Raw genomic sequence first — 25494 nt, 5'->3', positions numbered from 1 at the left:
ATTTAAATTGATTAAACGCTTTCTTACTTTCAAAAGTGTAAGCAGTAGGACCTGCATGCGTGCATGTCTGACTTGCCACTCCATTCTGCACAGTTGAAGAAAATGTAGCCGGTTTTGAACTCTCGTACACGGTAAGAAGTCCGCCCGAAGCTTCAAAAAATATTTTCCTTGCAGTAGCAAATATTATAAAAAAAGTTCTTGGTAAGTACATTGCTTTCCACATACCTAATACGAAACTTTTTTCTGTACCGGGGTCGCAGATATTTAGAAAAAAGTTAGCTTTTGGGCTACACACAACTAACAGTTACTGCCCACTATTCTCAATGATGTATAAAAAGTGTTGCCAAGTCCCCAACTCGCACCTTTTTTTGAAGCAATACATTGCTTGCTTTGTTTCCTCGTTTAAACGTGTTGTAACCCATGTCTAAAAAGTTTAACACTTTACCGTCAATAAGCTGTTCCTGCATAGCTGCAAGACAAATTGGCCCCTTCGCGTAAACACCGCTTCCACATAAATTTGAGCGGCGTTTCCAGCAGTTTGGTGGACAAAACACCTTCGTGATAGAATGATTTAACGCCTGAAAATCCGTGTTGCAGGAAACTGTTTAAAAGTAGGTTAACTTGTAGTTACTCTCTTTTCAGGGCGTATCGTGATGTCTGTTGTTGTTTTTGTTGTTGGAGCAAATACTACAATTAGGAATATTATGCCATATGTGAGGCAAACCTATAACATACATTGATGGCTTAATAAATGCAACAGAAACTGGCGTTAGTTTGCCAAGATCTTCAAATAAGTAAATGCCTTAACTGGACGTTAGCAAAGTTTACATTTACATAATATTTACATACCTGTAAACGCCAAAACCTGCGGACAGAAATACCAAAGCAAAGCCAATAAAATCATCCTTGTATTGTAAAAAGTTTTAAACCAATATAATTCCTGAAAAGTGAGGTTGCTTGTAGATCAAATTCGTATGCCTGTTGACTGTACTTAATCAATCTATAAGTGAGAATTCCTGAGTTTACAAACGATGTTACTATTTAGACTGGTCATCAAAACTCAGCATTGCTGATGGAAGTTAATGTACCATCCTGTTCAACACTGTGGCTGCTTTTTAACCGGATATTTTACGGAAAAGGGTCATTTGTCAAACACACTTCCTAATTAGAGGGGTAGCTGGGTTGGAAGTTATTTCTTATGATGACGCAATGAACAAGATAAAGGTGGTGTTGATTTGAATGCCTCAACTGTGAACTGCTCCGGACCATATTTGTTTGGTGTCGTGAAAAATATTATTACAAACTTAAAACGACATTTACAAAGTGGAGGATGCGTGTTGTATGTCAGTGTGTGCAATAATCAAAGATAAGTACTAACAGCATAGGATGGGCACTGCAAGAAGCAAAAGAATAAATTCAATTCCGCGATTTCCCAACCCTGTGCCTTTAAAAGAGTACAAGACAATGCGGAAAGTGAACTAACGGTCGTGTATAACAGTAGGGAGGAAAGCAGCAAAAAAATTAATTTCAATTTCTTTCAATACACGAAAAAGGATTTTGCACTCCCCCAGAGTAGCAGCGAAAACAATATTGCGAAAATTGATGGCTCTTTAGAACGCGATGAACTCGTGGTAGCAATATTGGTCTGCAAAGTGTCATTACTAGTAGTTGCAGTAGCATTTGGACTCAACGAAGTGTCGTTGGCATTCGCGAAAGTCTCTTCTGTGTAGATTGTTGAAGCTGCTTCCAACTGCTTTGTCGTAGCAACATTGTATCCTGTAGTGGTTTGTGTGGTTGTTGTTGACGCATTGTTGGTCATTTCACTGGAATATGTCACACTTCCTGCGTTCGTTTCGGAATTGGTTCCTACAAGTGCTGTTAAAGAAACATTTTGAAGTTGACTTTATGTGGTGTGGGTCTATTTCTTGAAGGTCGCGTTCCTAACAGTTTTGCTTCATTAAACAAATGCTTTGTTATAACAACAAGTTTTGTGCAACTGTCAAAGATTATTAAGTGCAAACGCATGCTGCATGCTAATCATTTTTGCATTAATGTAAGCTCCATTCGCCTATTACCGCATCCAGATATAATTCCGCAAAGCATTGCGATAATTTGTGCCACGGTCAAGCGACCTGTGGATATTCTGTACCTTGCGTTGATTTTATTACTGTTGATGCTCGATAAGTGAAAGTGGTTGTATCTGAATTTTGTGTCTCAGTCTGTTGGGTGTCCGATGTTGCGTTTGAATTTGGATTTTTTTCCGTGGTCGCCCGGGTTCCTGCATTGACGGATTCATATGCTTTTAAACAATGCATATATTGTGTCAAAAAAAATTCATATAAAAACAAATACGTTCAGATAACTTGCAGGTGGTGGTATTCTAAAATACCTCGTACAGTGCTACATGGACAAACATCAATAGTAACAGTGGTTTACAAACCGAAGAAATGCAACAAATTAAGGCTAACGACAAAATCTGCTTCTCTACATCTAAACAGCTTCATTATATAAATCTCAACCAACTGAGCCACAGCAACAAAAACGCATACATTGCAAGTGCAAAGAACCGGATATCACCTTGGCCTGGCGCATTAGAGGCGGTGGAAAAGGTTTGATTTGGTTCTGTTGTTGTACCGCTGGTCACCCTGTCAGTGGTTGAAGTTTGTGAGGTGATCTCAGTTGGAAAGGTTGCTGCAGTTGTGATTGATGGAGTGGTAGACGTTTTTGCAGCTGATGTTGTTGGCGGTGTTGTCGTTGTTGGTGGTGCAGTAACAGACGCTTCTGTAGTTGTTGTCGCCATGACTGTTATCTCCGCAGTGCTCGCACTTGTTGATGTTTCTTGTGGGGGTGCTGGCGTCAGGGTGCTCCCTGGTGTAACTTCAATTTCGTTCAGTGGGACTAAACCTAAAGCGTTGAATATTATGTTGATAGTTACAGCAGAGCGTGACGTAACGCAAAACTCAAGCATATATTGGAAAAATGTTTTCATCAAATCATATTTACTCCACAGCAAAATAACGACCGGAAATTCAATCAAGTTGTGAAAAGGAAAATTAATATTATTGTAACGTTCCTTACAAACCTACCGCTGATCCATTCATAATACGATGATACTCGCGTGTAAATCCCTGGTTCACCCAGTTGACCACAGTTCAGACCAAACGAAGCGATACCATGTTGAAACCACGAGTTCTCTCCCATAAGTTGGACAAGCGGACCTCCATAGTCTCCCTGTAACACAACACAGATTTATACAACATGCATGGTAGACCAGGATTTACCCAGTTACGAGTGATGAAAGTAACGAAGGAGAGCAGTTTTTAAATCAATGGCCATGTAGTTTGAGGTTGTCAAATAGTCTCAATGTAGGACTTATTACAGTCGCAATGCGGAGATTTGCCATTACACCATATTGTAAATGTTTTTAACGTTAGATTTGGAACAAGAAATGTAAAAATCATAAAACCCAGTGACTGAAATCATTTAGCAAGACGTATTCTTAATGTTAAAGTAATCATTTGATATATTTTACTCTCAGGGCGCAATATTGACATACGTTGCACAAGTCTCGTCCGCCAGCTATTCCACCAGCACATAACTGTGAGTCGGTTATAGTGGTGGTTGCGCTGTAGCTGCTTACACAATCTTCCTGATTTGCAATGAGCAAACGTACTTGCCTCAAGTTGTCAGGTATGTTTCCTCCATTACCTAATACACAAGAATGTAAGTAATTAATATTTTGTAAATGGGTTCGAGTTACCCACCCAAGACTCCCCAGCCTGTAGCTACGGCCCATGTCCCTTCGGTTGCTGTTAAATTGGTTGTTGCGAGACATATCGGACGAACATTCCTGCTAAACGTTATGTTTGATTCCAGCTTCAATAAAGCAATGTCATTTCCAGATTCCTTGCTGTAAAAGCAAAAATGCGTTATGCGACCAAGAAGACAATTTGAGAAAACTCTTGATTTTGAACTAATCTTAGAGTTTCAACATACAATTATCGGAACATATTGTTTACAAACTTTGCAAAGTCAGGGTGAACAGTGATGGACTCAACGTTTAAAACTTGGTCACCAGCTTCAACAAAGCTGTGTTTTCCCACTCGAACTTGCAATGAAGCTCTACAAAATATCAAACGCATGTTGTCAGTGGTTGTTTATTTCTTAAGAAGAGCTCCGTTTATGCCTGTACATATAAATAAATAAGTTCCAAAAGATAAATTAGGAAAACACCTCAATCCTGTTTCTTAGTTTTAACATCTCTAGTGGTTCAAACTTTCCAGTCCTCAACTCAGTTAAAACAAACGCATTGAAACTATGAATTTACGGTGTTTCGGTTGCCACGCAGTGAGCTGCAGTTAATATCCAACTTTTATGTATTATAGAACCTCCGCAAGAGGGCGAAGTTGTACCAAGGGTGATAGCAGCTTGCCAAGGCCAAGAGTGTGCAACCGCTTCGCTGCCTCCTACGATGCGAGGATCCTTTAATGCATATTATATTGTGCTTATAAAGTCATGCATATGGGTTAGGTTTGTGGACTATTCTTAATTGAAAGTTGCTTACCCACGTGAAACTTGGTGGTATTTCCACCTTTCCGCATTGATTGATATTTGTTGGTATTTGCACTAAAAGCAAATACAATTCATTTTAAATCAATTTGACACTGTCATTGGCCCGCCAATGCTGAAGTTAACCAAACAAACTATGCAAATAATTTATGATATTGAATTTTGAAGTGACGTATTAAGCAACTTTCGACAATCTTAGCAGCGAATTGTTTTACTGAAGGTCACAAAAAATATATTTCTGGTTGTCCCCCTTCTAAGATTTGCGCAACTCAGTGTTGCCTAAACCCTTTCTTAAATGCCCTCATGTGGCGATATGTATTGTACACTTTTACCACACTCCGCTTCGTCACTATCGTCGGGACAGTTCTTTACCAGATCACATCGTTCACTAATTGGGATGCAGTTGCCATTCCAGCATGTGTATTCGGTATCCATGCATCTTGCTGCTCAAAATAAGTATTGTGTGGTAAAGTCCTGTATATAGAGATCTATTAAAACTAACGATCGTCAAGTTACACTTTAACGCACATTTATCAAAAGCATTTTGTATCTCACCAACTGTTGTCCATTCTACCAAGAATCCAGAAAAGCCTGTAGATTCGTCGCTGATAAATTCAAATCGTATAGTTGTGCTGTTTGCTGCGAAGTTGGGTGGAAGGGTTGTCCCACAAAAAGAAGTGCCAGTATACTAAATGTTTTCCAAACAACACAATTTTACACATTATTAGTACATTTTGACACAATTTAAAAAATTTCCAGGAGCCTAATTTTACATATTGTTAGTATATCTTGATATATAATGCCCGTTTGTAAACCTTCACCGAGAACGCTCTGTATGTGTGTCGAAAGTTTCCGGCAATGATGTTAACCCTACAATATCCAGACTTGTGCTATGAGATTCGGTTAAGGGAATTCTTGTTTCAACGGCTTGTGTCGACATGGTTGCTTGTTTATCATATCGCAAAATTACCACTTATAATTGACTTTTCGTCAATACAAGAGTTACATTGGGGCTAGTGAATGATTTAAAAATATCAGAGAGCACCTAATGGAAAGTTCCTTACCAGTAGATCTCCGTCGTACACACGCAGATAGTCGTAGATGCATCCTGGAATCAGTTCGATGTTAATCGCAAGAAACTTTATTTCCAAAACCTTTGAAAGTATTTTCAGTTACATTAGACCCTCAATGTTTGTTTCCAGGAGTTTTGCCGAAAAAAGCTTATCTTTATCAGAAGTTATTGTTATGCCGTTCACACAATTGTTTTTTTACGTATGGATTTCGATGTGATATTTGAATAACTCCGTAAATAATCCTAAGTCGTCGGTTTGACGTTGTTCAAAAAATATATATACATTTATAATAATCGAGAGCTGCTATATACATTTACATTTTCATAATCATAATCGTGTTGGTTTTTAAAATGCATTGTTTGTTTTTTTAGCGATACTGACGAGGCGAAACATATATATCCAGGAAAATCGTCAAACAATCAATTTAAGGATAACTTACAAGAGTTGATCAAAAAATATGTTATTCTTTGTTAGCTATAAAGATAACAGGGGATTCCCGTAGTGCAAAACCTTCATCCCCTATTGACTTAGTTGATTTTTGCCACCTCTTGCTCCATGCAAAATCAAACAAGGGTAAAATACACGCATTGCCTACCTGGTCAGGATCGCACTGTACAGTCCATTTACAATCTAAGTTATCCCCGTAAGTTCCAGGATGACCAGGGGTGGATATTCGACCAGTGTCATTTATAAGCGTAACGTCCCCGCAAGCTAAAAAGCAACAACAAACATTAAAATGCCATTTAGCTAATTGAACGAACTTACTGTCTACAGTAGGCGGTGTTGGTGCAGGCGTTGTTGTTGTGGTTGTCGTTGTTGTTGTTGTCGTTGTAGTTGTTGTTGTCGTTGTTGTTGTCGTCGTTGTAGTTGTGGTTGTCGTAGTTGTTGTGGTAGTTATTAAGTTTGGAATAGCTGTAACGAAATGTATCTGCGATTCGCATTACTCCGAAACTATATACAGTAAGGGAAAATGTCTGTATTTAAACGGAAATGACTGCTGACATCTTTCAGATGCATGAAAAAAAAACTAAAAAAAAAACGATTGTAAAAACACATACTTTCATTAATCCACTGCTCGTATTTGGAGACTCTGGTGTACACCCCTGGATTTGTGGGGCCTGCGCACGCGTTGCCCCTGGAAACCACCCCGAGTAAAAACCAGGCCCTCTCGTCAATGTAGCACACAAGAGGACCGCCAGAATCTCCCTAATTTGGAAAATAACTGTCAAAGTTTTTTCCCGTGGTTGTATCAAACAAATACAACAAACGTTGAAGCAGTTATAGTCATGTTGGCAGCTCACTTGAACGTTTGTAAAAGACAAATTTATGAAAATGCATAACTTTACACGGTAGGGCAACAATTTTATACAGGAAATTATATTGCAATCCATTATGGTTTATTATGTCAACAATCTCTTCACAACTAGATTTTGAAACAAAAATCTTACTTGGCATGCATCCAAACCACCAAATTCGAGATCCCCAGCGCAAATGTGATTTTCAGTGATGGAACTGGCTCGAAATTCACAATCTGACTGTGACACGATCGGAACACGAACTTGATGTAGCTCGTCGGGGCCACTACCCAAATACTCTTGGGGGTAAAGTGCAAAAAGTTAGGTACTGCTGGTTCTACAACAACACGTGTTCACCACTTGTGTTTTTGCATTTGTATTTAATTTCCTACCCATTTTTTTAAGTATTTTAACTTTTTTTGTCTAAACGTGACTTCACTTTAGCAAATGTCAGTTAAAACAAAGAAATATAAGCCATCTCTTCGGGGCCGAACTGCTTGCATGGGACCTCTTTTATTCCGATATAAGCTGTTTTCATTGCCTTTAACCGTTATTGTTGAATATGGAATTTAGAAATATGAATGGGTAATTTTTAGATTACGTGGCTTAAAAACAATATAACCAGTTATTGTGTATGATTCGTGAAGTGGAACTAATAATATACGAGGCCACAAACTGGTTGTCTGACAAATATGTCATAACATTTAATCCTTACAAAATGGAGTGTTCACAAAAGGGTACTTCTGACAAAAAACTGTTCTTGGGTTTTGATGCGAATGCTGGCAATGCGAAAAGGATAACCAAAATCATTGAATTATATCATGGTTTCTCACCCAGATTACCCCATCCAGTAACAATACATGTTGTTCCAGCTTTCGGGCTGAATCCCGGTGTGTCTGTTGGTAAACAGATCGGTCGAATAATCGAAGTGAAATTGAGGCTGGTGCTAAGGCGCAGCAAAGATATGTCATTGGCGAATGTAGGACTGTAACAAATAAGTCTTAGAATGAATAATAATAAAATATAACAGATTAGTAGGCCCAACTATTGATGTTGTCCATGTGCTGATGATTTTAACGTACCATAAAAGCGCAGTAAGGTGGTGAAACACTGTCATATGTCATCTTGAGCAAGTAGCATTTACATACATGTGGCTGCGCGGACTTGCGCTAACTTACTGGTCGTAATCAGGATGATCAACAACTTCCGCCACCGACCTTTGTTGAAAGCCGTTGGTCTGCGAAAGGGAATGAATCCCTGCCCTGATCGTCATCTGAGCGGCTCTGCAATTGTATTTGCTTGAAAATATATACGAGCCGTTATCAGCCACTGATGTGTTTATCACATCGTGCTATAGTCTAAGTGGAAACAAACTGATTTATCCTGAAATGCAAGGACATCGTGTTTTATAGTAGGGTCGTGTTTTTGTGCCATATACCCTTTACGTGATTGAACTCTGAAACCAGCGTTTATGAAGACAATGTTTTGTCCGGTGTTTTTATGAAAATTAAATCTAACAAAATAATCGTAAAATGTAGCACCCTACATTGACAAGATATATTGCTTACGTTCTTTCGTGAGTGCAGTGAGCAGCGGTTACCACCCAATCAGGATGAACAATCGACGCACCACAGAGAAACTGCTTTACTCCGACCACAATGGCAAGGTGGACTTGCCAAGGCCACGAACCAACCGTTGCCTCGTTGCCCCCGACAATCCTGTTGTTCTGTGATATAAAACTTATATTGCGCCTCAGATTACAAAAGCAACGTCTGTACGGTCACTATGGAGATGTAATACTCTATCACACTATAGGTGATTGTTATAGTGTGGTCCAATGCTTGCTTTGGCAACATGGTGTAAATACTGCAGACAATGGTGAACACTAAAGAAGGTATAAATAATCACCATGTCGATGTCTAAACGCAGTCATAACAATGTAATATTATAGTATGAAAAATTAATTTAAAAGCACAACCACTGTGATTGAACAACATGCATTCCTTTTTTGCTCCTTTTCGGTTAACCTTCACGGTCTACGAACTTTTATATGTTTAAGGAATTGTTTTGTCGAGATTTTGTGTGTGTTTTTCACGCACCATGTGACGTGGCGAACGTGGGTAAGGTCGCCGTAACTCATTGTTTTTCAAAACTGAGTTTCATGAGCTAACTTTTTTTTTCAAAGTAATGATGTGCCCAGAGATAATACATGCGTATAATTACGTGTAATTTAATACAAAAAGTAAAATAAAAAATAGCATATTGCTCAATCTGAAGGCTGCTATATTGAAACACTTAATACAACTTGCCCACAGAAATGCTGGTGCCGACGAAACCTTTCCGCATTCTCCAAAGTCTGTCGATTCTTGAACTACAAAAATTTTATAAACTTGATTTAGTGAAAAAGATGTAAAATCCGTAGAAATTAAAAAATCAATTGTCTGATACATAAAGCGTACCGCATTCAATTTCATCGCTGTCATCGGAGCAGTCTCCCTCACCGTCGCACTGATCTGATGAAGGAAGACAACTTCCATTCCAACAAGTGAATTGTGTATCTAAGCATCTATCTGTAAAATTTGAAAATTTAGATGTCGCACTGTGTATGATGAGATATGCCCTATGATGGGATTTGTTAGATCTTTTATAAGAAGAGGACCCTTTTTCCGCACGATGAGCAATGCAAAATACAACATGAATATTTATTGCTCAAAAAAGTTTATTTTTGATTACAAGTATTACCTTCTAAGTGCCACTGAAGAAAAAACCCTCTGCCGGTGACGTTGTTTTGATCGGAAGTGAAAACGAACGTTACGTTGGTGTGGAATGCAGCAACTGCACGTGGCCTGGCAGCAGGAAACACCAGGCCGCAGAACGGTCTACTTGTGTACTGGTAAAAAAAGGAGTCAAATGCAAAGCACCCCTTCACTTCACAATAACATACAGTAAAACCTATCCACATAAAGTTGAAATAACTATTTCTTTATTACGTGTTTGATTCACGTGGTTTGGAATGATTAGTGGATGAGTAAAGTGGATGCTTTGATTTGATTTTGCTGTTTCTTCACAATTAAAAACACGTTGCTAATATAGCTGGGCTTTAAATCTCGTGCAATTTACCAACACTGGTCCGTCGAACACTCTAAGCGAATCTTGGATGCAGTTTGCTTCAAATTCTACTTGGAAGTCGAGAAACTGAACGACTATTACCTAAAAATGTATTCGCTTGGTAACCATGTCACGGAAACCTTATAATATATAATATACGCCTACTGCGAATACACGAGAACAGTCAAAAAGGTATACGCAAAGTTCCAGAATGTTAGTCACGGGTTGTTGTTACGGGATAATAAAAGTTAATTGATATTGTACTGCATACGAACAGCGATCATGAATCTTCTTGAGTTTAAAAACATGAATTGCTCAAATGTCCATCCACAAATTCAAATGTGGTGAAATATTATCAATCAAATTCAAAAAAACCTTAGCAATACACTCATTCTACGATATCATCATTATTACGTCGGTATATGCACCTTGTCGTCAGTGGTGACAATAGACGAAGTACAATGCAATCCATCTCCGTAGGAGGACGGATAATCGGGCGTCGACAAATTGCCACTTGCGCCGTTCAATGTCAAACCATCGCAAATGTTGAATGCTGAAAGTAACAAATGAGAAATCAGAGTTGAACTTTGTCCCAACTCGAGCTTTAATCCTAAATAAACAGGCTACATATGCACCAGCACAGTCACTTTACACTTGTACACAGTAACTGTTTCCCGTGGTATTTGTGCATTATACAACTTTCGTTCAGCTTTAAAAGGCACAAATTTCCGACTGGCTCGTGAAATGGCACATTGTGAATCTAATTTTGTCAATTGCGTTTGTTTGCAAAATGACGTTTTGTTGCAAACATTTCGTTGTACGTACGTTTGGTTGAGAAAATCAACTCTATATTAACATAAAATGTTTCAATTCGTTAACAAAGGAAAAATATAAACGTATTTAGTCACGTCAAGTAGTTTGTCATTTTGGCCCTGATATCTCTTGGTTCTCACAAGATTAAAGATTCAACACCTATTTACCTTTGCTAACTGGAAGCAGAATAGCACTGACGACAATTACAAGCAAAAGCATGTCTTTCCTTGTCATGTAACGGTTGAGTCCTGCTTCAACAGTATGTAATCCTATTTTCCCTATTACCGTTCTCTACAAATGTACAGAAATGTGATTGTTGCTTGGTTAACATACAACCCCGAAGTGAACCTCAATTTGTTTGTCACCTTTGCAAGGCATGAACATTTTTACATGTTCGAATCAAAGCCCGATTAGGAATGTGCTGATACTCCAACCAATGTCAAAACTTTGATTGCCTTTTGCTCCCTGTGCTTTATACGGGAACGAAAAACAAAAGTTTGAGTTACATTATCAAGTTTCGTTTTCAATCAAGCCGCAGTGACGTAGCAAACAAAATCCCCGTCCAGGTACTATAACCGTACAGCGCTGGGCTCTTAAAACATTGCGCTGTATAGGCCCAGTATTGCCGTTTAAACTCAGTCTACAACCTCGATTGATTTCATTTTGAAACAAACTGGGAACTTCATGCCCTAAATTGTGTTGAAGGTATTGTCAGGAATTGATCAAATCAAAGGCATCTTATCATCACTGTTACAATACTGTGCTACATCAACAATGCTATCTGGCAACCCCTTTCACTACACATCTGTTTGTAACGCGAACTACCAACGCTCCTTCTCTTATTCACCTGCGATAAACAGGGTTACGCCACACACTTGTTTTGCTCACTGGGTCACGTGTGTCTGGTGTGACAGTGCCTTTGCACGCAACATGCTGTGCTTCAAACCAAGACAGTTATAACGAACGGCAGTAAACAATTTAAAAAAAGAGGTAGTACTTCGCCAAGTGGATCATACTGTCGGTGATATATGAGTACCATTCATAACAAACCGAGTGGGTTTGTTTACATTTTCTGTTTCCTTGCACTGTCACAATCGCAAGTTAACATTCGTAGATTGACTTACAGCCTTCTTAGCTTCGTTTGCCACATATTGTTTGCTTCATACCGTGTTGCAAATATACCTACTGCACCAAACATTAACATGTAATTGAAATATTACAGCCGTGACTTATCCTACTACACAGACAACCAAAACATCTTGACATCTTGCTGCAACACAACACACTGTAACCGTTTATTAACTATTTTGCAAAGAATCCTTTTTCGTACAAATGTGCGAGTAAATGTATTTGGAACACCTGTCATTTATTTAAAAGATGAAGTCTACAATCCACGCGGTAATCATCGGATATTTTCGACAAAGTGTAACAGCTTAGAGTGCAGCCAAGCGTAACGCAGCGGAACAGTCCTATTTTCAGTACATTTTGTTAGCTCCAACACAAAGGCAAAACATTTGCGATGCAGTGCTATCTGAAAAATTGAATGATTTGTCGAAAACACGTAACTTAAAATTAACATCGCAAAACTTCACGTTGAGCCTTTTAACTTCCTGCACGTTTAGGGAAGGCAATCGCCTGCTCTTTGGCCCTGTTGAGTGATTACAAAGGTAGCTTGTCAATATCTAACCCCTATTTCAATGTGCCTTTAGATTTTTAAATACTTCAGTGTCTTTTTGCGATTATTTAGGAAGCAATCGAATAAATTAAAACTAAAATGTTACGTTTACCGCATTATTGGCCTTCTCAGTGTTTTAAACATAAAATAATACACCAAATGCTTGATATGACCCATGGCACAAAAACCTCCGTCTACACAAAAAATGTTGGTGGGAACTTTGGGAAATTAAAAGCGCCGTTTTTTGCAGTGATCTGTTCGTTTACGTATGACCTTGCGGTATTACCAAGTAACCCACATCTTGCGGTTTTGAGACTGAAGCTGTTAGAATCTCCAATTGGAAAGCACAAGGGAATATTTGTGACAAGCTCCATCAAATGAAAAAACGACATATTCCTGCAATTGCTCGTACACATTGTTTATGGACCATTTACGACGTATGTTCTGCGTTGTTCTGAAAGATCTGCAATAGCTATTTTATGGCAGATATTAAGTCATGAACTTTAGTTTAATCCGTTGACGTTATACGTAGGCGTTGGTACGTACACACAAGCAAGACCGCGTCATACTGTCCTGCTGTTCAACTTCCTGCATCTTTCTCACTGGTAAATACTTGACAGAATATTTTATCTGGTGTTGTTATTCAGCTGCTTTTTGCGCTGTGCATTGAAGTAATGTGATAAACAAATACTATTTTCAACCACTATCAGCGTTGCAGAAAAACCGAGAAATACACATACGATAAGCTATTGGATACCCGGAAGACCTGCGATTTTGATACATGCGTGAAGGTTGTTGCTGTATTTCATAAGGTGGCACAAAAATAACCACATAACCTCCTGAACGAGAATTTGCAATTGCAAATGAATTCAAGAATCCTTTTATTCAATCCAAACCTCATAGAAGTTGTTCTTAATCTTTTCACCCCGGTTGGTGTGAGAATGCATAGCATTAACTCTTCCGAGTGTACTCGTTGACGTCACGCAGGACGCGCCAGCATCTGTTGTTTTACCATTGTCTATTTCCGGCAGAATAAACCTATTTGCCCACTATTACGTGCGTATTTGTGCGCCCACCTTCAGATTTACCGCGAGTGGCATTTCATCATTTGCCTACGCTTTTACGTCATTTGGTCAGGTGACAAATTCGTTTAAAGTGTTCCACTGTAGTGGTGGCTTCGTAACTTCGAAGAGACGTTTGTAGGAGCAGGCCGTATGTAGTAAGCAAGTCGTAGGTCTTTGGTATTAAATGACAGGATGCTTTTGTAATATAGACTGCTATACCTTTTGCTTTGTTAAAATAATTTAAAAGGATTTTAGTAACTTATGCAAGCATCATTGACGCGACAGACATTATGAGATCTCCATGTATGTTCCGATTGCGTTAAAACGGGAAAATTATTTAACGACCTACGTGGGTTTATGAGCTACGTAAACGCTATGCATGTAATAACCCTTATCATGCAAGAGATCCTCAATGCAACGAACCACCCATTGCTTATTGTGTTATTTTGCAGTGCTTGAAAACAATAAGTATCATTTTACCCAAGACAAATTTCATAGAGTGATGTATTTGATTTTCTCTTTCGTATGGGCAGCTTCTTTCATCATATGTGCTACAGGTATGCAATATCCATTTCCGTACATTGGGCTAATGCCGTTTTACAGGCATACGTAAGCACTGCTACGTAAGCAGTTCCATCATAATATCCTTCAATCTAACTTCCTGCCTTAGCGCGGGTGTTGTGTTGTTATGAGGCCTATACTGCACATTTTATACTGTCTACAAACACAGGCCGTATACGTGCGAGGAAATGGTTTAAGAAATCCTTTCGTATAATTCCGATTGTTTGATGTTTAAAAAATCTCACCAACGCAACTGCGAAAATTACGTTTTATAAGCTAGCTTATCCGCATGCTTGTTGTGTAGTCGTGTGAAACAATAACGTACAAACAAACGAATGTGGACATATAATTAACTAATAATTGAACAGGACAATACAATATATGCTCACAAGCAACACTCACACAAGCGAAAGGAAACATTTCTACTCCAAATTATCCCTCAAATTACGGCGACAACCTAGACTGCACCACAAAAATAACAGCCCCCACAAACAAGGTAACTCTTTTTTAAAACTGTTCTCTGTATTTACACGACATAATTATTCAACATATTATTTTCAGTTGATAACAGTCAAGTTTCTTGATTTCTCGCTGGAAGAAGATTCGACGTGTCCCAGATACGACAGTCTCACTATATTAGACGGGCCAGTGCAGGTGCGGTTTCAAAGTTTGGGCAACCATTATTTATTTTTTTACCAAAATACCTTGTCGTTCTGATAGTACACCAGCAGAAGTTACTGCAGCAAGGATCGTCCACCCGATTTTGCTGCACATCATTCTGAAGTAACCTTCCGCTTCGTGTCAGATTCAGGAACAAACGATAAAGGGTTTCTAATTCATTGGACAATAACAGGTACATGCTACTGTCAAGAGAGGAAAGTAGCGTTGTAATAAAAAACTACTTGTGACATGCAGTAAAGGATTTACAACACAACACACCAAAATTATCCACACAAGTATTATTCTTACAAATGTTCGGTTTGGGTGCTGGGCAGGTTGCAGGCATGGCGTACTCTATTAACGATCATTTTTGTTAATTCTGTGCAGATCGCTGTCCCGCCAACCAGTTCCAGTGTTCAGATGGAAAATGCATACAATTAAATCAGCGTTGTGACGGGTTACAGCAGTGTACAGATAACAGCGATGAAATGGAGTGTGGTAAGGCGATGTGAGATACGGTCGTTACTCGTTATAGAGTTTACGCAAAGGTTACGCGCGTCACGTAACGATACTCTATGCGTCTTTAAACAAATTACTTTGACGACTATGATTTACGTGCGTCAATCGGTGTTCATTCGTGCGCATTATTAGCTTTATACGTACAGGTCCAATGCATTGGCCTACAGGTATGAGGTTTTTAAACTTTTGTGTACCCTGGCCCCACCCACATTAACGTTCCTCCTGCTGTACACTGACCTTCGTATTCTGTTAGCTTCAATTATTTATGGTATGCGTTAATGGCAACATTTGCCTTTGTGACGGACCAACCTTTAGTGATATGGCATATATATCGTTGATAAATGAGTTTTTTCATACGGCTAAAATCAGAGATCTTCTACTCACGTTTTTAGTATTACCAAGTTCCAGTGATAATGAATGTGGAAAACCGCAGAACGCGTCTTCATTTATGTGGGTAAGTGAACACACATAGCTCCTTAGTGAAAAACCATGTGTCGGTCTGTTGACTACTTTACAAGTTTTGAACGTTTTTTACATTTTACACACTTTACATTATAGGATGTACTGACTACATACATTTTTAAATTGTTGTTTGTGGTTGCATTCAGTTTCGAAAACTGACTGGATTTGATTTGGTTGTTTTTGTGTTTTATAAGTTCCCACGTCATGTAATGTATAGGAGTGTTGAGCCATGAAATCTAGTCCAAAATAAAATAACTTTCACGTAAAAAATAATGTTTCAATAAATTGCTGAAATAGTTTTTCATAGTATGATATATCAAATATTCCTCAGAATGCGAGAATCGTTGGAGGAAACGAGGCTACTGAAGGCTCATGGCCTTGGCAGGTGTATCTGGGAATTACAACAAATACGATACAAACATCCTGTGGCGGATCTCTAATTACATCCCAGTGGGTTGTGTCGGCTGCTCATTGTACAGTGGATGTTCGGGATCAAACGTGAGTCAAACAGTAGCTTGGTATGAGTACATTTTCAGACAGGTGATTCCCAACCTGAATTGTATGGCCGCGAACCACCTATTTATATGTTTCAATAAACAATATATCTAGTCTTATTAGTGAGGTTAGTGCTGCTTTCTTCTGAGAGAGCAACCGTCTATAAGCCTCGCCCTGCTTCGGTTGGTAGGCACAGAACAGTAGAACATCCCACACACAAAACAACAGTTTGTGTGTGACTGAAAACGGTTACATTCATGAAATGGCAGTGTGGTGAATGAACCAATCTCTATTTCTTGTGTTTCCTTCGTACCTCCTCTGGAGATGGGGTGCAACAATTTTTTTGCCAACGGCATTGCCTCACTCGTCAACAGCAAACTTGAAAGAAGTTCAATAAAATATATATGGCACAAACGTCTGAAGTCCCTTCATTACGCCTTGTTTTGGCCGCATTGTTTGAGGACTGTACATGAGTATCTCATTAATTAAAAATTTTAATATGTAAGTGGGTTTGTCCACATTAAACGTTTTTGTAAAATGTTCTCGAGACCTCCTAAGTGCCCGTTTTCGCGATTTGTTTTCTTCCAGATATTATACACCAGTGTTTCTCAAACATTACAGGTTTAAAACCCAATTGTTAAATGCTTGCATGTTTATTTAATACTACCAGTCAATTTGAAATAAAATGTTAGTGATGAAAAGGTTAAATGGTTACTGAAATTGATAAACTTGGTCATATTACACGAGCCCAGCAGAGGTTTGCGCTGTCCTTCTTCTCCTTCTCACACGCACCAGTTAACTAACTTTTTGTTTTTCCACAATTATTTGTTTACTTACATCGTTTCAAATATTGTTATATTTTTGTGTGAAAATGTATCCTCCAAGTATTGTTGAATAAGATATGGTGTCCTTTAAGAGTATCTCTTTTCAATTATTTTTATTTTTGCTAGGTCAGTAACTGCGTACGCCGGAATGAACGCCTTATCCCAAGCAGAACTGTCCCGCAAATCTAAGCGAGTTATAAACCACGAATCCTATACACCGTAAGAGTAAGATTTCAAAATATTCCAACTAATATGTGACTAAAAAAATTGCACTAAAGGCTATTAATAAAATTAATTTTTTATATGTCAAAATTTTTGTTTTTTTTAGGGTAAATTTTCGAAACGACATTTCCTTGATCGAACTGGAAACCCCTTTCGTGTTCACAAGTAAAACCCGACCAGTTTGCTTACCGACAGACACGCCGACATTCAATATTCCAGCCGGCACGGTCTGTGTTGCCACTGGTTGGGGTAAATTAGGTAATATCATCGTTAACAGTAATTTTGTGACTACAATCAACAACCTGTTTAGTAACACTGTTCCTTAGCAATTACAAACTCCCATATATTTGGTAATGATAACTTTGATCAATGAATAAATAGTCTCCTATAAGGAAACGTGAAGAAATGACTGGTACATTATAAACAATAGCACGAGGAAACATAGTACTTTTTGTCAACAACTTTTCATTCCGACCTTTTTGATTAATAAACGCGAATAATCTAAATACGTACAAAAAATGTAAAGCTTTCGTATCTGAAAGGAAACGGACTTAAAGTCTCAACACCGGACGTCCTCCACCAAGTTCGCCTTCCAATCGTGGACCAAGAGATCTGCAGGAATTCGTTTACGATTTTTGAAACTAGCATTTGTGCTGGAGGGTCGGCGAAAGGTGGAAGAGACACTTGCCAGGTTCAAAGAATATCAGATCAACACGGTCTTAAATATTATTTATGAGTTTTCGTAAGATTTGTCAAAACATGTTTATAGACGTCTATTTGAGTTTAACGCCATAAAATATTGCGTGACATATGTTGTTTTGAAGTTCTATGCATGGAACATTTTACTCTTTGTCCTACTCCCTATTGTTGTTCTCGAAGAATCTATTGTCTAAAAATAGTTTGGTTTAACGAATGTAAATATAACTCTTGTGTATAAGCTGCAGACAGATGGCCACTGTTTCGACCTAAAAGGCCATCTGTCTGCAGCTTATACACAAATTCATATTATTGGCTCCACATTGCTTATCGTAAATATAACTCTTTTAAATTTTAATAAAGTCTGAAAAACTCTTTGTTCATAAATACCAGTGTAAGTCCCAAAAACACTATATCATGTACAATTCCTATGAACGTCAAAATAATTGTTTCAGGGCGATTCTGGAGGACCACTGGTGTGCTTGATTAACAGCCAGAGGTGGTATCTCATTGGAATAACCTCTTTTGGGCCAAAAAAATGCGGAACTCCAAACGAACCAGGAGTGTACGCACGCGTGGCAAAGTACAACTCCTGGATCAAAAAATGTAAGGATTTGCCATTTCGATGCATTGTTTCAACAGCAGTTTCAAGCATGTGCTTGAGCAAAGTTTGTGAAGTATTTCGGTATTATGTGCTAATGCCTTTCATGAGCCATTAATGAAAAACATGCTGGTGCCGTAAACAAATTTGTCATTTAATAAATAAAGCACAGCTGACAAAATCTCTTTAGAAGTATTTCAGCATTTCATTTTTCATTTAGAGTATTGTTAACAAGTAATTTTTGGTACCATAGATGTATCGTTACCTGATACACCCGTTCCAACAAAACCAACAGCACTAACCAGCGAAGCGACAACATCTACCAGCGCAGCTACTACATCCACCATAAAAGCAACAACATCTAGCATCGCAGCAACAACATCCACCATAAAAGCAACAACATCTAGCATCGCAGCAACAACATCTACCATAAAAGCAATAACATCTACCTTTGCAGCTACTACATCTACCATAAAAGCAACAACATCCACCATAAAAGCAACAACATCTACCATCGCAGCAACAATCACACCAAGAACAACCTCAGCACGAGAGGCATCAACATCTACATCAATAGCAACAATCACACCAAGAACAACCTCAGCACGAGAGGCATCAACATCTACATCAATAGCAACAATCACACCAAGAACAACCTCAGCACGAGAGGCATCAACATCTACATCAATAGCAACAATCACACCAAGAACAACCTCAGCACGAGAGGCATCAACATCTACATCAATAGCAACAATCACACCAAGAACAACCTCAGCACGAGAGGCATCAACATCTACATCAATAGCAACAACGACAAAAGACACCGATGCTCGACAAGGTTAACATGACTTTTTTACTTGTTATTTTGCACTAGATACCAACAAAAATCCAATACATAAGTATGTGGTAGTCTGCAAATCGTTAAGGAATTGCTGCCTGAATATCAATTTGTAAAATAACAGCATATAAACTATAGCGGATAAACTGTGCTGTTCTCGTATTGTTTTTTGAATGAACACAACAACGTGATATGCATTCGTGAAACGATGCCTGAAGTCTGACATAAACATGCTTTTCAGCATCCTAAAAAGACCATGGAAAAATACTAATTTTAATTATGTTTGACTGAGCAGAAAACTTTTTATTTTTGCAGATTCTGTAGCAGTTGAAGCCGTTTATGGCCGAAATATGACAAACAGGAGTGTTCCTTCCCCATTATTGCTGTTTTCGATTTTGTTGGCGTCACTGGTGTCACTGGTGTCATTGGTGTAATTGCGTTTTATAGTTTGCAAGATTGTGAAGATAGTTATACATATTTGCAAAAATATTGCAATAAATCTCCCAAAAGAAGTATGTTAAGGTTAAATGACTGATTTCAATATTGTGACAATCGCAATTATTGTTTCATTTTGACTGTTTTCTGTGTTTTACAATATACTTTATTTTTTTAATGGTGTTTCTGTGATATATTAATAAGACTTTTTGTTGCTATACAATATGTTTTATTTCTTTATTAGTGTTTTCTGTGATATATTTATAAGACTTTATTTTGTTTTACAATATACTTTATTTCTATGTTAAATGGTGATAAGAATAAAAATAGTGAAATGGTCTTAATATATGCTATACGTACAAACGTCGGTGTTGCAAAAGTGCGGGTTCAAAGTTAAATTTCCATTATATTTACTGGGTAAAAAAGGGGATGAAAGGACTTTCTACGTTCTTTTTGCAAGCAAGACTTCCCTCAGATAGGTGAAAAATTTAATCGTTACTTTACAGTACGTTTTAGTTTGACATAAGAGTGGCGAATTTTTCACGAAATATCCGAATTTGGGTCTTTTCCCAAATGGTCGGCACATTCACCATGTAGCATAAATAAAACATAAAACAAGAGATTTTGAGCCTGTGAAAGAATCTATAAATGTGAATATTGCCTTTATATACATTAGGGGTATTTACTAAGCTGAACTGCGGGTAAACTGGCATGATTATCATTACCTTGACGGAAATATGCAGATGTTTGCATGCAGGCGCGTGTATACACACGAATTCTCCAGGAACTGTGAATGACTTTATTGCTGCACATATGGATTTTCTTACTGTAGCTTAAATGAGTTGAGCAAATTCGCTTTAAATATAAATACATGCACATATACAAACGCCGCATTTCGTCAATGAAGTGTTCAACTATCATTTTTAAAGTAAAATAATTATACGACACGATAAAAATAAAAAACGACTTTTACCAAACGAAATCACATGAGTGGCAAATCACAATAAACCGTAAAGTTGAAAAAAGGAAAGGCCCAATAAATGCATTTCGACAGATAATAATTCTCCAGCACATATTCCAGATAGTTTGTGTGCCATTGATTGCAGAAAAGGTGACTTTAGAAGCAATAATTTTCAATAGAAGAAATCCAAACAAAACAATACTATAGGGCAGCTACTTTACGGCTATTTAAATCTACTCATATGTACCCCACGCTTCTACCAATTTCTCATTAACAATCAATTCACAATTAAACTCCTTGTCGTCGATTCTGGTTCCTTTCACAACAGCCAGCTTGCTTAGGATCAGTTCAAGTGCAAATGAAATCATGCTCAATTGTGTGGCAAATTGTGTATTTCCACTCAATATCTCTTTCTGCATTTCCACAGCCTTTAATCTAGCGTTGTTGTAATCCATGAGCTTCAAAGCGGTATTTATAGAATAGAAGGTGGCGTATACTCTAGTAAGCGACATGGTTTCTTGGTGTGATTGGTTATCGACGATCAGTTGGAACAGGTTCTCATATTTAATGACCAACGTATCAAACAAGTTAATGGTCATGTTGTGTTGTGTCTGAACTATGTCTGATGTTATTCTGTCCTTTACCATTAGATTGACGGCGTGCACAGACACCAGTGGGGTGAAATTGTGTGTCTTTACTGGCGAACAACCGAGCTGTCTGTGTGAGTCGTTGAGCAGAATGATGAGGGCACACAACGTTTTGTCATCGCAAGGGTTTTGTGCAATTTGTCTTCTAATATCAATGGCGCATTCGCAAACAGATATCGCTTCATTTTGGCGACCGAATTCACGGTAACATCGTGCCAAATTAAGTAGGAACTGGGTGTCTATATCGTCAAAATGTGTGCAGGACATCGCACGAATCTCCATAATCTTTAGATATGCCTCTTTGAAGCTTTTTCCTTGCACGAGATCTTCAACTATGTTAAGGTTTTTTGTACGGTCATAGTTGCTAATGGAACCAACAAGAACTTTAATCCATTTCCATTCTAAGGAAGTGCATGATTTAAAGAGAACTTTTACTGATATCCTACCCTGGCAATAGGTGATTAGCTTTTCATTGAACTCAACGTGTTCAGGATTAGCAAACGGTTCTTTCTGAAACTGCTCCTTGGCTTCCTGCAGTATCGCCAACCCTTCATCATACTTTTGTTGTTTGTACAAACATTCTCCATAGAGGCTTAAAAAGCTTCCGAACGTATAACCGACGAAGTCTGTACCGGGATCAGTAACTTTACCAAGATTTTCGGTAACTCTTGGACTGTGAACCGGGATCTCGCCGTTAGCGAAACAGGCATGCAATTGCGGCTTGATATTGCGGCAAAATTCCACACCCTGCTTAGGAGTCTGCTGAAGAAAGACTGCTGTGGCGCAGGCGTATAGCAAGAGATCCCCACCCTCGAAGCGGTCACTCGGATTTCCTGTAACAAACTGCAGTGCGACTTTGATATAAGAGTCTGGGCGTTTCATATCCATAAAACAACAAAAAAGTCCCAACTGGTACTGGCACCAGAAGTTGTCGCGTCCTGGGTCGGCGGCCACTCTTCTTCGCCACTCAACGCATTGATTAAGACATGCAACCGCTTCTTCAGTCAGTTTTAGTTTCTTCAGTAAATCAGATTTTGCTTCCAAGGTGTTGTAGTAAATCTGCTCGGAAATAAAATCACACTTGTAAAGTTTCATCGAGCGTAAAATTCTCTCCGTGGCCTCTAGCGCTTCTAGTGGTTTCCCTATTTCTTTATAGCATATATGCATCAAGCTCAAGAACGTCAACAAATACAAGTTGCCGTGAATTTCTGAACTGTTTTCGACTAATTCAATCGCATGCAATGCCTTTTCTAGGCGTTTGAGGCATGTTTCGAAATGTTTCATTGTGAAAGATGACATCGCCACGGACAAATAAACTCGACATTGCAGGGAAAAATCGTTTTGCCCATCTTCATTGCTTTCGTATTGATTCAGTATTTTTGAGGCAAGCTGCATCGCTTTTTCGGGAAAAATCTCGATAACGTGCCCCACGAGCCATGTATCTGTATTGACCTCGCCAGTAAAGCGCAACTCGTTATTGTCGATGTACTTTGTTTCCACCAATGTTTTAACTTCGGATGTCGGCACTCCTAACATGTCCAAGACACTTAAGTCATAAGAATGCAGCAAACCGTTAGTTTGGAAGTCCAAAGACCAGTTCAGGTAAAAGTGTCCGTAAGTAAGTTCTTGTAATATGAGCCCTGTTTCAAGACAATTCCTCAGGGCCTGTTTTCCCACCAAAATTTCAAGGTGTTGAGTTGTTGCCTTGCTATTGAATGCAAAAAGAAAACTTCTGCCATTGCGACCATAGTTGTCGTTTTGTGCGCTGCGCTCGCAGTAAACCTTTTGACGCAGCTCACAAGAAACAGCCAAAGTGTATTTAATCTTGTGTGCATCTGACGTGGTGAGAAGTTGTTTCTCCGCCAGTAGGCCGACAATTTCATTACAAGAAAAGTCACGAATGCCGTGATATCGTCCCAGGGACGCGACTGCCAATGTTGGCGTTCGGAACACAAACTTTTTCACGTCTACTTGAGTAGCGAATTGAATTTTCATAGCGTTGAGCAGGAAATTGAACTTGTCGTAGTCCTCACGAAACTCGCTTAAAATTTTAGACATATAGACATCCCTCAGTGGCCCATCAGACTTTAGATACGTTTCCAGCTCCAAGCATACTCCATTGTAAAATTTATCATAAACCGTTTCATCTCCTTGGACGAAACATGTCTTCGTTAGCATGTCAGCTATGTGATAACCGTTTTTGAGATCTTCGTCTTTACTCAGGTATTCAAGCATGTCGCTTACTGTTCGTATCAGCTCAGTCTTCCATGGTTTAGCGTCAGTGTGCTGCTGACGACCGAGGGGAGATTTGCAAGCAAAAGGGACCATTCCGTCGAAAGATATACCAGACGGAGTGTAAGCATCGTAAAACCACCTGTACTTTTTCTTCACAGCGGGATCGTTGTTGTAAGCGTTATTTAAAGTCGGGACAGCGACACAGGGCACTAGAGTTTCTCCAAAGTTGATCAGAATCATTTGAAAAACAACCGCAAACCACCGAAAATATTCAACATTTGTCGCTATATTAGTTTCTGGCTGATCTTCAAGAATAATAATGCACTCGAAATCAGAGTAGGGCGTCACCTCCCGTTTTGCGAGCGATCCCATGCCGACTAAGGCGTATTGGCAAGGAGGTTTTCCGAGTGCTTCTACACAGCATTTCGCGATACGTTTCATAATATCTCCAAATGTCGCTGAAATATTCTCTTGTATCACTTCCATGTCGTTGACTCGTTGAGATTCAAATTTGTGGCGTTCACCTGCTGTCAAACCTTCCTGCATGTTTTCGAGGCTGTTCAGGTCGTCGTTGACTTGCATTCTAAGCAAATCAAATTCTTTTTTAAAGTCAGTTGCCAGATTTAACAAATTTGAATGATTCACAGCGTTTGACAAGACCAAAGTGTGTGAGCACAGTTCCTCTAAACTTTCTTTGACGTATTCGGCATCGGGCTTTCTCACTATCGCAGCATTAAACAAAGCTGCACTCTGAATAAGGGAAATTTTGTCGGGACTTTTTTGGCGGTAAATTTTTCCCAGTCCGTGGAATATTTCGACCGATTCAGCAGGGCATTTTTCTTTTCCATTTGTAAAACAATTGTCTTTCAGTAATTGCACAAGCTCGTCTTCCTCACCACTTACTTCCATTGTGGCAACAATCAAAGTACTTATTGCGAAACTTTCTTAAGACATTTGTATATTGCTGCCTGAAAGAAAGTGTTGTTCATGTTTCAACAATCAAACTATATGGTTCATAACCAAATATACATAACATGCAAACTGAGAACTTTACATACATCGGATGCATGATTGAAACAAGTTCAAAATAAAAAAACGGAGTTATTAGGTTGCTGCAACGTATGCCGCTATAGGTAGCTTTTATTTTAGGCATAAAGTTTTCAGGTGAACCTCAAGTTAGAGTTTATGCTCTTTGACCGTTAAAAGGCCTGAGTCTTGTGGCTAGAATTTGGCAAACTCCTTTCTTCTGGTTTCGAACTAATCAATCTTCCAATTTGTATACACAATTTTATTCTTACGAAGTGGTAATAAAGACACAACGCAGGCAATGTTAAATTCACTTCTTTCACATAAGCAGTTATAGCAATCGATAGAGTATAAAATACCAGTCACAGTACTTAAAAAGCGAACGTTGGCATTAAGGATAATATTGTCTTATGCAAAACCTTGTCGTGGACTTTGAGGTAACGTAATCTGTGGATTCTCCTATGTTTGAAACTATTCGATATCTGCAATATAAGGCGCCTTCTGCTATGTAAACAATGCATTTTTCGACGCGAGCGCCTTGTGATGTCAATTTTACCACAGTGAAAAAGGTTTACGATTTTTGGTCGCCGCTACTTTTCGTGCAGTTTTATACATTTTTTAGTTGACGTAGAACCGAAATACTTTTGATATATGTTTGTATAAAGTTGCCATGACTGTGTCATATGCACTTTAAAGGATTCTGCGAACACGCTCT

At 38.6% G+C, this 25494-nt stretch overlaps 3 protein-coding genes across 3 annotated transcripts; 1 reads left to right on the top strand and 2 right to left on the bottom strand.

Moving 5' to 3' along the window:
• Positions 1 to 1258: 1258 nt before the first annotated feature.
• Positions 1259 to 11145, bottom strand: LOC145912544 (ovochymase-like). The gene is made up of 25 exons (XM_083000049.1): positions 11026 to 11145; positions 10474 to 10598; positions 10058 to 10147; positions 9680 to 9827; positions 9397 to 9507; positions 9247 to 9308; positions 8506 to 8663; positions 8116 to 8220; positions 7771 to 7922; positions 7091 to 7236; positions 6701 to 6848; positions 6408 to 6554; positions 6238 to 6353; positions 5634 to 5723; positions 5125 to 5257; positions 4902 to 5012; positions 4565 to 4626; positions 4328 to 4482; positions 4024 to 4122; positions 3765 to 3910; positions 3557 to 3708; positions 3087 to 3231; positions 2578 to 2904; positions 2150 to 2278; positions 1259 to 1875 (listed from the first exon to the last, which is right to left on the bottom strand). Exons 1-25 carry the CDS (start codon positions 11090 to 11092, stop codon positions 1538 to 1540), a joined length of 3462 nt encoding a protein of 1153 aa, XP_082856175.1. The 5' UTR covers positions 11093 to 11145; the 3' UTR covers positions 1259 to 1537.
• Positions 11146 to 14053: 2908 nt separating this feature from the next.
• Positions 14054 to 20249, top strand: LOC145912553 (suppressor of tumorigenicity 14 protein-like). The gene is made up of 13 exons (XM_083000061.1): positions 14054 to 14154; positions 14527 to 14654; positions 14720 to 14812; positions 14879 to 15011; positions 15206 to 15316; positions 15730 to 15791; positions 16131 to 16297; positions 17245 to 17337; positions 17447 to 17598; positions 17883 to 18031; positions 18492 to 18642; positions 18891 to 19475; positions 19791 to 20249. Exons 1-13 carry the CDS (start codon positions 14100 to 14102, stop codon positions 19907 to 19909), a joined length of 1998 nt encoding a protein of 665 aa, XP_082856187.1. The 5' UTR covers positions 14054 to 14099; the 3' UTR covers positions 19910 to 20249.
• A 446-nt stretch (positions 20250 to 20695) lies between these two features.
• LOC145912534 (uncharacterized) lies at positions 20696 to 24712 on the bottom strand. Its single transcript, XM_083000037.1, has one exon. It carries the CDS (start codon positions 24660 to 24662, stop codon positions 21105 to 21107), a length of 3558 nt encoding a protein of 1185 aa, XP_082856163.1. The 5' UTR covers positions 24663 to 24712; the 3' UTR covers positions 20696 to 21104.
• Positions 24713 to 25494: the final 782 nt, after the last annotated feature.

The sequence above is a fragment of the Ascidia mentula genome, chromosome 1, assembly GCF_947561715.1.
Source record: "Ascidia mentula chromosome 1, kaAscMent1.1, whole genome shotgun sequence".
NCBI classification, from domain to species: Eukaryota; Metazoa; Chordata; class Ascidiacea; order Phlebobranchia; family Ascidiidae; genus Ascidia; species Ascidia mentula.
The sequence above is the reverse complement of the archived record's forward strand: the minus strand, read 5'-3'. Positions and strand labels throughout refer to the sequence as shown.